Source organism: Anastrepha obliqua, chromosome 5 (assembly GCF_027943255.1).
Source record: "Anastrepha obliqua isolate idAnaObli1 chromosome 5, idAnaObli1_1.0, whole genome shotgun sequence".
Taxonomy (NCBI): Eukaryota; Metazoa; Arthropoda; class Insecta; order Diptera; family Tephritidae; genus Anastrepha; species Anastrepha obliqua.
In genome coordinates this window covers 47,240,140-47,253,260 of record NC_072896.1, presented here as the reverse complement: position 1 = coordinate 47,253,260, position 13,121 = coordinate 47,240,140, and the positions used below count along the sequence as shown (strand labels likewise).

General features: G+C 37.9%; 1 protein-coding gene across 1 annotated transcript in view; it reads left to right on the top strand.

The window, feature by feature from the left end:
- The first annotated feature begins 566 nt into the window (after positions 1 to 566).
- Positions 567 to 13,121, top strand: part of LOC129248135 (dual oxidase maturation factor 1) — a 65,591-nt gene continuing 53,036 nt past the window's right edge. Inside the window, exons 1-2 of the mRNA XM_054887580.1 lie at positions 567 to 797; positions 10,794 to 10,980. Of these exons, the coding sequence (XP_054743555.1) occupies positions 10,816 to 10,980 (165 nt within the window). The 5' untranslated portion in view covers positions 567 to 797; positions 10,794 to 10,815. The remainder of the gene's footprint in view (positions 798 to 10,793; positions 10,981 to 13,121) is intronic.

Genomic DNA, 13,121 nt, shown 5'->3' with positions numbered 1-13,121 from the left:
TGGTTTAAAATCAGTAATTTGCTAGGGTACGGATAGTTGTGGGACTGAGTGTATACCGCGAAGCGCTTGCCCGTACGTGAATATATTCCCCGTCCGCAAACAAAGTTAACATCTGCAAACACCCAAAAAGGGTGTAGGCGCCAATTATATATCTTTATACATTCCATTTTCTTAAAAAAAGCAAAACTGCGCTATGTCTATACAAAAAGCAATTTTTGAGCTACTCCACAACAAAAATTGGAGCCACATTTGTTCAATAAAAAATAAAGAATAATTCACTAAAATTACATGCACACATAGGAGTATATATATATGCATATACCTAATATGCATGCACCTACTTCATTAAACTATTAAACACCTATGTGCGAGTACATATACATAATTACAATATTTGCATGTACAACTCATAAGAAACATTTTCGGAAAAATCAATAATTGCGTTTGTCAATTGTGAATAATTAGAATGATTTTATACAATGGAAAATAATACTGCATTTTAATTAAATCCTTAACAGAAATAATGAAATAATTTTATGTTATTATATATTTCTCTTTGCAGCACCGACTTACAAACCTGCGGCAACAAAAATATACTTTTCAATTAATAAATACATAAATACCTGTATCTGTTGAGAAATATTTCAAGTCATAATTTATTTTCGTCACTGAAAGTAAATTGAAATCAACGTCGGATTAGCTGCAACAAACAAGCATACATACAGACATACAAAGGAGACAAGCAGCAATTGTTCACCTACTAGATTATAATTGAATGTACATTCTAGACAAGTTTGGTAAGTGTAAAAAGATGAAAAGGGTGTTTCGATAGCTTGGCTTAACGCCAAGATTTTTATTCCTAAACAAAACTCAAATATTATTATTGGGTATGGGTATAAGTTTCCGCCCTCGTAAAAGAGGTGTCGCTGCTGATACTATTTTTGTTATCGCTCGAGTAAAATACTGGCGATTTGAAGCTGTTATGTGAGGTCTCGATCGCAGTTGTTGACATTCGTTTGATGCATAAATATCATTTTTTATCCGACGTCAAAAATGTCTACGTTCGTCCCGAAAAAACAGCATTTGCGGGAAGTCATGCTTCATTATTACCTTTTAAAGAAAAGTGCAGCTAAAACGTGTCCTACATTTATCAATATTTACGTTAATCATGCCCCATCAAATACAAATTGTAAAGAGTGGTTTCGACGCTTCCAAAGTGGCAATTTCGGCGTGAGTGATAAAGATGGCGAAGAGGCACCGAAAAAATTCGAAGATACTCAACTAGAACAACTCGGACATTTACCTTTGAAGGTGTTCAACACTTCAAATATTTGGGAGTGTTAATAAAAAAATCACAGCAGTAGTTACGACACAATACAAGGCAAAATAATGACAGCAAACAAAGACTATTACGCCCACATAAAATTGCTGAAGTCCAAATTGCTAACACGTCAATGTAAACTCCGAATCTACCAGTCAATAATACTGGCGGTGCTGCTCTACGGCTGCGAGTGCTGGACATTGATAAGCAAAGACGAAAGGAGCTTAAGAGTTTTCGAACGAAAAGTGCTCCACCGCTGCGACGCTGGAACGTAGCGAATACGCTACAACGATGAGTTGCTAAACTAATGCCAGGGAGAAGATGTTGTGAAACACATTAAATCTCAAAGACTTCCATGGTTAGAACACACTGTGCGCATGGAAGACAGCCGCCCCCAAAAATGTTTTTTAAATATTTATATTAACGATCCCAGCCCGAGGACGTCCTAAGTTAAACTGGCTTGACCATGCCATAGCTTACCTGGAAAAGCTGCGAGTTAGAAGCTGCAGATCTATTGCTATGAACCGTGCAGATTGGAACCGTGGATGAAGCTAAAACTCACCCTGAGCTGTAATCGCTACTTGGTAATGATGTCTCAACTACAACAATTATTGGATGAAGACGCATGTCGAACCCTTGATAATATGTCCAAAGAGTTGGATGTTGACAGAACGCATGTCGAACCCTTGATGATGTGTCTAAAGAGTTGGACGTTGCCAGATCAAACGTCGATAAACGTTTGCACGCGATGGGAATGGTCCAGAAAGCAGGTAACTCGGTGCCACATCAATTGAAGGAGAGGGATATCGGGAGACGTTTGGTGACGTGTGAGATGCTTTTTGAACGACAGAAGAGAAAAGGTTTTCTGCATCGCATCGTCACTGGCGATGAAAAATGGGTCTATTATGATAATCCTAAGTTGTTGGAGCCTGCCAAGTGAACCAAGTCCATCGATAGCGAAAACAAATATTAATGCTTCAAAGGTTATGTTGTACATCTGGTGTGATCAGAAAGGTGTCATCTATTATGAGCTCCTTAAACCATCTCAAATAATTAATGGCGATCGTTGCCGACTGCAGCTAATGCGTTTGAATCGAGCTCTCAGAGAAAAGCGGCGGGAATGGGACGGTAGACATGACAAACTGATTTTGCTGCATGACAACGCCAGGCCACACTTTGCTAAATCGGTCCAGAAATATTTACGGCGGCTGGCTTTTGGAATAAAAGCTTGGTTAAGACTGGTACCAGGGCAGTCTTCTTTCCTCAGTGTGAATGTAACATGGGCAGATTCGGAGGCATTTACCAACAAGTTCCATTTCCGAAGGCAAGTTTCTAATTCGTTTAACTACGTTTGAGCCATTTCAGAAGTCGAGTGGGAGGAAGAAAAAAAGGCGGTGTCATCCGCATTGGTGGCAACTGTGAGACTATTATTCTCTAGTATTGGTATGGCTCCAGTGAAAATTGCGTAGAGCGTTGATCCAAGCATCCTGTGTTGTGGAACTCTGGCCTTTATTTCGTAAATATCGGAAGGCTCTCCTTGTATATTAAGATAAAAATGCCTCTGGCTTATACGAGCTGGTATATGAGCGCAGGAAGAGGTAGAGAAGAGTGGGTAGTACCTTTTTTAGTTTCTATAATAATCCTGAGCGCCAGACCTTGTCAAACGCTTGCTGTATGTCCAAAAATATTACGGAACAGTACTTCGCTTTTCTTCTCCACACATTCAATTATGATTTTAACAGCCCGATTACATTGCTCCAGCGCACCGTGCATCTACCTGAAACCCCAAATTGATGACTAGGAATGATTGATTGAGTTTCCAATACTGGTAGCAACCTTCAAAGAAATATTCTTTCGAATATTTTCGAGAATATTGTCAGCAGGCTAATCGACCTTACTTTCAGACTCGTTTGGCTGGGGTATCATTATTATTTCAGCATATTTCCGCTGAGTTGGCAAATGGCTCAGCCTACAACTGCTCTTGAAAAGCGAAACTAAAAATAAAAGGCATTTCTTGGGAAGTTTTTTAATAGTCCAGCAACAATATTATCGGGACCAGGGTATTTTGAGTTTTATATCCGTTTCATTTCAGTCTGGACCTCAGTTAGTTTTATCCAGGCCATCGGTTTGTGCATAGGGCAAGGACAGTCAAGATAAGTCTTTGATGTCTCTAATGGTCCCGGCTAAGGTTGAATGGCTCCATAGTTTCTTTTAGATGGTTGGCAAAAGCGAGTGCTTTGCTTTATTTGATCTGCATCATTTATTGTTGACATCTTGTACAGGAACCTGTTGTATTGGAGGTTGTTTTAAGTACCTGGTGGCCTTCGAAAGGTTATACTCATCAACTCTATTTGGATCGGATTTTTTTAGATAACCCGCAACGGCTTCCTCTTTCAGCTCAGATAAATTGTATTTAAGTTCTTTAAGAGCTTTGTTAACGCCTTCTCAAACCCCTTTTATGGTGCACTGACCTAGAAATTTCGTCAGAATATGTCAGCTTGTTCCTAAGATGTTGAAAACAATTTTTTATTGGTGGATAAAGAGGCTAAAAAGGCTGCATTGTGTATTTTTATTTGGAATCCCGAAAACTCTTTGGTGCATAGGGTCTCAATGATTTCACTTGTTCTTGCTTGATTCTATGATTTCTTTTCATCTCAGCCAAGTGTTAGGGATTTCGAAAATATATGGCGAGAGACGAATTTATTAAAAAAAGTATCTCCCTTCACAAGTTTGTTAAGACTGGAATAGTTCTTGTGTGAGCCAATTGCTGAGAGCTTGCATTGTCTTGTTGAACGATGATTCGTCTTCAGCGGTTGGTTTTTCTTAATTGTCCGGAAACTGCTGGCAAACAAATGATTGGGCACCACTGCGAATTGTCTGTTTTAAAGTTTTCTAGTGATACAGACATGGCCAGATACCATATTTTCTGAAAACTAAGCTACTTTTTGCTTTAAGGTGGTTCTTCCGCGAAGGATTTGTAGGATTAAGCTCGGCTTGGAACACCCATACTGTCTATTGCTGTTTCGACATTTCTTTAAACGAGTAGAACTAGGGAATTTCAAATTATGCGGTATCCAACGAGAACAAATATTTTTGACCACCAAATGTTCATGCAATATTGAATGTATGTTGGTACCACGGATGATCAAGCAGCCTCTATTTTATGATACGTCCCATGACGATCATGGGCGGCCGCCGTAGCCGAATTGGTTCGTGCCTGACTACTATTAGGAGTTCAGAGAGAACGTGGGTTCGAATCTCGGTGAAAACACCAAAATGAAGCCCCTCGGCAGGCAATGGCAAACCTCCGAGTGTATTTCTGCCACGAAAAAGCTTCTTAAAATATCTGCAGTTCGGAGTCGGCTTGAAACTGTAGTTCCCTCCATTTGTAGAACAACATAAACACGCACGCCTCAAATATGAGGAGGAGCTCGGCCAAACACCCAAAAAGGGTGTATGCGACAATTATATATACATATATAACATGATGATCTGGCATTATTAATTGACGCACAGCAGCAAATGTTTTTGGCGCAACAAACGTTTTTCGACGGTCTTCACGAAATTCATACTGCAAGCATTGCCGGCCACGTTGGAATTTTTTTTTAACCAGCGTTTCACAGTGGTGCTTCAACGCCAAAAGTCAAAGAACGTTAATCAATACACTCCTGATTCGATAATCCATGTCGAAAACCGTAATAAATCATCGCACGAAAGTTTTCACGCGTTAATCTTCTTTTGAGCGTGAAGAATTTTTGAACTCCGTAAAAAAAAGAACAAATAAATCTCGTAAGTGAAAACGTGATATGTAAGTTTATGCTACAAAATATTAAACTTTTCGATAAAAATATCGCATTATGACTCATTTAACTATCGTTTAAACTGGTTATGGAGGACACTAGTTTGAAACTAGTGTACTTTCCTGCAGTGTTGGCATGCGATTTGTCGCATGTGAATATCTATTTTTAGCTACATTCATTTTACTTCTGTTTTTGTTCGATTTTCTATTCACTTTAATTCGCTTAAATAAATAGTTATTTTTTTACTTTGCGTCGCCTTTCGCTTCAGCCAACATTTCTTATTTTACGGAAAAAGGGTCGTTTACATAAATTCTTTTGAATATTGACAATTTCTCCAAGCATTCTGTGTTTTTAAAACAGTCGTGTCTCTATATACTTAAATATATACATATGTATGATATATCGTAAAACGAAAAAACGCTACCGGCTTCATGAAATCTACTACATGAAATAAAAATTTGACATCATTCTTCCAATTCTTTAATTTTATTTTTCCACCTCAATATTAAAGTCTCACACGAAATGGGATTGTCATCAATCATAAAAACAATGTACTAGCAATTACCGGGCATGCGCCGTTCTGACGTTAAGGCATTGTATTCTATTCTAAGGCCTTAGGAACCTTGTTTTTCCATCTTTTATAAAAAGAAATCAGTTTTTTGGATTCTTTATTTAATTTAATTCGGGTTTTTATTTGAAATGAAGAAGCAGCTGCCGTTACCTTAAATGGAAAGAACCCGAAAGCCTGGCTGAATTTTTGTTTCCAAACATTAATTAGCTCAACATCGACGACACTTGTTTCCAATAAGATGGAGCAATTTGCCATATAATCGGTTTATTGAAATATTTGAGCCACCATTTAATCTTGATTTATTGGAAAAAGTAGTCAACAGTTAGATTGATTGAATCGACCATCTAACTCTTAGGCGCGGCGGACACATGCCGGATATCATATTCAAAAAATAAATGCCATGAAAGGGTACGATCTGAGATATTTAGAACAGTATTAGCAGCGTCATGGGACGTTAAAAACCCATACACAGACACCTTCAGGTACTCATGGTCGACGACGAAAGTTAAAATTACAGAGGAGAAATATCTCAAAATTGCAGCCCCACCCAAACTCACTTTCAACTGCTTTCGTGTATATAACGCCTAAAAAGAAGAAATCGCCTCGCGTTAAGCTGTAATTAGTGGTGCCGTAGCTATAACGCCACAACCGCAACATTGCAGCATTTGTCGCTTTGCCATGTCGTAACCATAACAACCTGATATTGAAGTAGAATTAATAGCAACATTTGCATTTTGACATAAAAACACGGATAAATTCCCATTAGCCAATTCATTTTTTCGTCATTCGTTTCTAGAATTCAAATTTTCAAAGCAAATATTTTAATAAATGTAAAGTATTTCATAGCAATTTACGGTTACGGGGAGAATTCAATAGATGCATTCGGTTACGGTTATGGTTACGGCCTTATGGTATAACACGTACATATATCCGCTTACAGTGATGGCCATATTTTTGATCAGAGAAGCTGACTGCTATGGTTATGGTTAGGTACGGCACCACTAATTGCAGTTTTAGATGGAGATGCGTAGACAAAAAAGAGCATATACAACAGGCTAACAATCAGATAAATAATATTAAGATTTGAAAACTACTTGAATACCACCTAAGAGAAGAAGTAATAAGCTACAATTTGCTTACCAAAAAGGGAAATCCACAGTCTCAGCACTGCACACACCCGTTGTCAATATAGAAAAGGCTCTAAATAAAAAAGAAATAGCCCTCTGTTTCTTTATGGACATAGAGGGAGCCTTCGACAACGCAAATTACAAATCCATGGAAACAGCACTCGAGAAAAGAGGTGCAAACCCAATATTAACACATTGGATAAGCCAAATGCTTAATCAGCCTCGTTAGGCCAAGCTGAACTTAATGTCACAACAGTAAAGGGATGTTCGCAAGGAGGAGTTCTTTCTCCACTGCTATGGTCCCTACTAGTTGATGACTTGGTGCAGCACCTAAACAATAAGGGTTTTATAACCATTCGTTATGCAGATGACATATCTGCTATAATAAAAGGCAACCATGAAAGGACACTAACGGACTTAATGCAAAATGCCTTGAACGTAACATGGGAATGGTGTAAAAAGGAGGGGCTGTCGATCAACCCTAACAAAACCACAATAATCCCCTTCACAAGAAAAAGAAAGTTAAAGTTTCCTGCATTGAAACTAAATGAAACAGTGATAGAACTAAAGGAAGAGGTCAAGTATCTAGAATTAACCTTACATAAAAAACTCACTTGGGAATCACATATAAATAATATAACTAAAAAAGCCACGAAATCCTTGTGGTCAACCAAACAATTACTAGGGAGATCCTGGGGCCTCAGTCCTAGTATGGCCCTCTGGATATACGCCCAAATGGTTAGACCAATCATACTGTATAGGGCACTAGTATGGTGGAGCAAATATATCCAACAAACAGCGATAACCAAACTGGGAAAGTACAAAGGCTTGCTTGCCTATGCATTACAAGGGCTATGAGAACTACCCCAAAATCTGGCATGGAAGCACCCACCACTTCATATAGCAATCCAAGAGGAAGCAGCTACGCAAGCCTCATGCTACACATGAAAGAAAATTTCAAATTACGCAACCTCACCGGTCACCTAAGTATCCTAAATAAAATCAAAAACACCATAAGCATGGCTCAAGTCTCAGACCACATTGACCCAACCCTCTGTTTCACAAAAGGATACACAGTTACCTTTCCTGAGAGGATCGAGTGGAAAGCAAACCCAAAATGGATGAATCATGATTCACAAAAATGGTACACTGATGGAACAAAAACACCTTATGGTGTAGGAGCAGGAGTAGTGGGGTCCAGAATCCACAAATCATTCACTCTCACCAGGGACACCACCATCTTCCAAGTGGAACTATACGCAATAATGGAAACAGCAAACATCATGCAACGTAGAAACCACAAGAGAGTAAAGATTAAATACTCTCGGACAGCCACCTACAACTCAAAAACTCTCTTAGAATGCCACAAGGCACTCAATAACCTGGCATCCAAAAACAATGTTTCATTAATTTGGGTACCAGGACATGAGGGATATGACGGCAACGAAAAGGCAGACTTTCAAGCCAAAAAAGGGGCAGATGTAAACTTCATCGGACCTAGTCCCATGTTCGGATTCAACAAAAACAGCCTAAAACAAAAAGTAAAATACTGGGCCAAAACTCTATTAAATCAGCATTGGAACAACGTAGAGGGTCTTAGACACTCCAAAAAGTTCCTAAGTCTCAACGCTAAAAGAGCTAACATGGCCCTCACGTTAAACAAAAAGAGCCCTCACGGGTCACTTCACCTGCAACAAACACTTACATAAATTAGGCATATCTAACACCAGAACCTGCAGATTTTGCTGCGAAGATGAGGAGTCTATAGAACATCTCATCATCGAATATCCGGGGTTGACGCATAGAAGGAAAAGGTTTTTAAACGAGTTCATGCTTACAGATGAAGACCTTCAATCACTCCCTCAGAAGGAGCTGGTAAAATTCATAAGCATACTTAACAGTCAATAGACAGCATAGGGTGCACAATAGATCAATATGGTCGCAGTGCTAAAGGGCCATACCTTAACCCTTTACTACCATTAACCATTAACCATTAAGATTTGACTAACTGTTAGGCTTAAATTAAGCGAGTCTCTAAACCAAAAAAAAGCAGGTGAAGTCCAAAATAGACAAGACTGGCGTCATAAGAATGTTTTTGATGGCGCCAACTTTTTAATAAGTTAGTGCGTTGAAAGTTACATCTCGAGCTGACTTTCAGTGAAAGCTTGGCGACATTCGATTCAGTGGAAGCGAAGTTATTGCGTCTAAAGTGTCAGTCGTCGGTACGAAAATGAGTGTCGAACAAAGAGCTAATATCAAATTTTGTTTTAAAATCGTTCACGGAAACATTTGAATTGATGAAAAAAGTTTATAGCGATGATTGTCTATCTCGTGCCAGAGTTCATGAGTGGCTTACACGTTTCAGAGATGGTTGTGAGGGCATAAATGAGAATGAACATACGGGCCGACCTAAATCAGTAATCACCGAAAACTCCATCGAAATCGTTCGAAAATTTATCAGAAATGAGCCCAAATCATTGTTGAAATTCATGGAATCGGAGTTGAATATATCCAAAACATCGATTTATCGCATAATAATTATATCTCTCGCATTGAACTATCCCGTTGCTCTCTAAATGCTTGGTTACTGGAACATTTTTTGGTGTTAACGAACGACTGTTTGTGATAATGAATGGAGCTAATATCCAACTCTTTATTTTTTCAATGGTACTAACTTCGATTTAAATTTAACGTACCATTCATTTTCATGAAGGGTATAAGAAGTGTTTGCTTGAGACAGTTCAATCATGTATATGAATATGTATGTTTGTATCTGTATAAGTATTGACAGTCACACACTGAATTTGATTGCAATTTTGCAATCGGTGCTGTACATTAGTGAGCTCTAGAAGAAATCGTATACTGCAAAACAATAAAACGTGAAAAAATAAAAATATAAACCAATTGGAACCGGTTGCCGTTTTAGCAAAAACTTCAGCTTTTGTTTCATCTTCTAAATTTTTATTCAATTTCTTGTTTGTTCTACCAAACACATCGAACGCCAGACGTCACTTCAATCTCAACTAAAGCAAAAATCAGCTTGCTCGGCACTTAGTAAACTTAGAGAATACTTATGTTTGCGACTTTTAACCCGCAGGCGATCGACTACACGCTTCGTTCGCTATAAAACTTTTGTACGTTAATGCGTTCATATGTATTTGCATTCGTCACTCAACACTTGTACACCCTTTCGAGTATATCTCTGCATGTAAAACATATGTGTATGTATTATATGTATTTCTTTCTGACCGCTACAAATTGCTTTAATTTTTCGTATTTTCTGTTCTTTGTTTGGCACTCTTAATGAGTTTTTGGCTTTTGAGCAAATCATTTATTTTTGGGTTTTGTTAAACGCGGATACAAGCAAACCAAAATAATTAATAATTAGATAAGTTGTAGCAACGAAAACAAGACAAAAACAAAAAATACACAAATACATACATACATGTTTTGTTACATAGAACAAAGAAATCAAAAATTTTGTGTCGTAATTGAAAAATATTCAATGGGTGTATTAAGCAAAATTTAGACCACAATAGTTCAGAAGTCTTTTTGACGTTATATGCTTCGTTAGCACCATGGGGTGTAACACAACAGTTATAACACTTTGTTTATTGATATGCGGAAAAATTCACAGCCACTCCACTTCATGTGCTGAATGCCCCATAATTGAATTTTATATATTTCAAGTGAGCTTGGGTGTGAATTATTTAGAAGTTTCTTCTTCACACGACCAGTGTGATAAACGTGTGGGCATAGATTAAAAAGTTATGTAATTTCTCAGAATATTTGTGTAATATTTTCGTTTGTTGAGAATTTCAATTTGTTAACTTGTGTTGTAATTTTTTGTACTCATGTGCACAAAATGTAAACTAAAATAATTTTTTTCTTTATTTATCCCAATTACTTATAAGATTTGTAATATTTTTAGTTTCATAGTATTTTTTCCATGTGTTTGTGTTATGTTATTTCAGAATCCAACAATTTCAAAAAAGCATGAAGGGTTGGTTTGATGCATTTCGGGACGACGGTGGACCTACACTATATTCCTTCCCAAACCGAACGCCGGTGACAGGCGATGTATCCATTGTTGCCGTCTCAGTTCTATTTGCAACATTTTACGTTGCCTTTCTAGTGATATTTCCGGGTGTGAGGAAACAGGTAAATATTCCCCTTAAATAATTGTATTCTATGAAGCTTTGCTTAATAAATTCGCTATGAAAGCCACATGACAGATACGTATGATACAAATGAATGCATACTTATAAGTATATATATAATACATAAATCAGAGCACATGACAAGATATGCCTTGTCATCAGCTAATAACTCCTGATGACTCCTTATTATATTTGCGAAAAATTAATTTAGTGAGAAAATTAAAAAAAAGGAACTGAATGGGTCGTAAGACCCATGAAAGTGGATGGTAACACAGATCTGGCCAAGGGTCAATGAAACAAGATCGAAATATTTAACCTCACTTGAATTTCACTGCTGTAATGGTAAGTGCCAGAGATATGACATTAATGTCTAGCAAACTTGAGCTAAAAAAGCAATCGGGAATGCCAACGCTCTTTTAAGGCATTGAGTTCTATATCCATGACCTACACCTAACAACCCTTAACGCCAGAACAACTTTTCTAAATTGTGAAAATTTGCTTTGAAAAAAAAAAAAAAAAAATCTGCTGGCGGAATTATCGGCCCTTACTTCTTTCGAAATGAGGAAAGAGCTACCGTTTCGGTGAAAAGCGAACGCTATCGAGCCATGATGACTGAATTTTTGTTTCCAAAAATGAAACAGCTAAACACCGACGACATTTGGCTTCAACAAGGCTGCCCAACTTGCCATAGAGCGCGCTTAACAACCGATTTATTGCAATATATTGCAGATTTAGTGGAACAAATAATAAATAAAATAAATAATTGGCGCGTACACTTCTGTTAGGTGTTTGGCCGAGCTCCTCCTCCTATTTGTGGTATGCGTCTTGATGTTGTTCCACAAATGGAGGGACCTACAGTTTCAAGCCGACTCCGAACGGCAGATATTTTTATGAGGAGCTTTTTCATGGCAGAAATACACTCGGAGGTTTGCCATTGCCTGCCGAGGGGCGACCGCTATTAGAAAAATGTTTTTATTAATTTTGCTTTCACCGAGACTCGAACCAACGTTCTTTCTGGAATTCCGAATGGTAATCACGCACCAACCCATTCGGCTACGGCGGCCGCCAAATGGAACAAATAGTCAAGTCAAAAATTGAACTAATCGAATGGACCATTTAACTCGTAGCGGCAGCGGACATATAATATGTATGCCGGATATCGTATTCAAAAAATGAATTCCATGCAATTATCGACCAAATTATAATGAAAAAAAATTCATTCCCGCAATATTTCTGTTTTGAATTATCAATCCCCTTTCGATTGCACTGGATTTCTTCCAGACTACGTTAACTCATTTATGTACCAAAAATCTGGTCAAAAAGTTTCTATAGTGGACAACTTGGTTTTCTTCGTTGTTCTGTACCACAAATTGACGTAGCGATGAGCTATCTGTGGTTTGGTGTTACTCTAAATGCAAGGTAAGGCGGCCGCCGTAGCCGAATGAGTTGGTGTGTGAATGGGAGTGCGTACGTTCGAATCTCCGTGCATTAAACAGCAAAATTCTGGAAAAAGTTTTTCTAACAGCGTTCACTCCGGCAGGCAATGGCAAGCCTCCGAAGTGTATTTCAGCGATGAAAAAGCTCGTCATAAAAAATCATTTGCCGTTCGGAGTCGGCTGAAAAATGTCTCTCCATTTGTGGCACACCATCAACACGCATGCAAGAGGAGGGGGAGCACGACCAAATACATATCAGAAGTGTACGCACCACTTATGTAATTATTTTTTAAGGCAGGGAAAACGAATTTGTCATCACAATGAACTATAGGATAGGAGTCTTCCTCATAAATTGGAGGTGGGATACTTTGTGAACATGTTTTGCAGACCACAAGATTTTGGAAATAATGAAATGTCAAATAATTCCATGTTAGAAGGTTTGCCAAGCTAACTGTGAAACAGTTAGAATTTCTCTAAATTAAAAAGAAACCTTTAAAACACTTTTTATGTACTTAGAGTATTTATGAGAAAACCTGTTGCCAGAAATATTTTCACACAGCCTCTGAAGTTTAAACAAATGGCTTAATTAATTTTAATAACATTTTAAATCAGTACCAATTATCTGCAATCAAGCTTGAAAAATGACAACGACGTTGAATTGCGAGATAAAAGATTTCCGTGTCAAAAATTGTTGTTATGTAATACG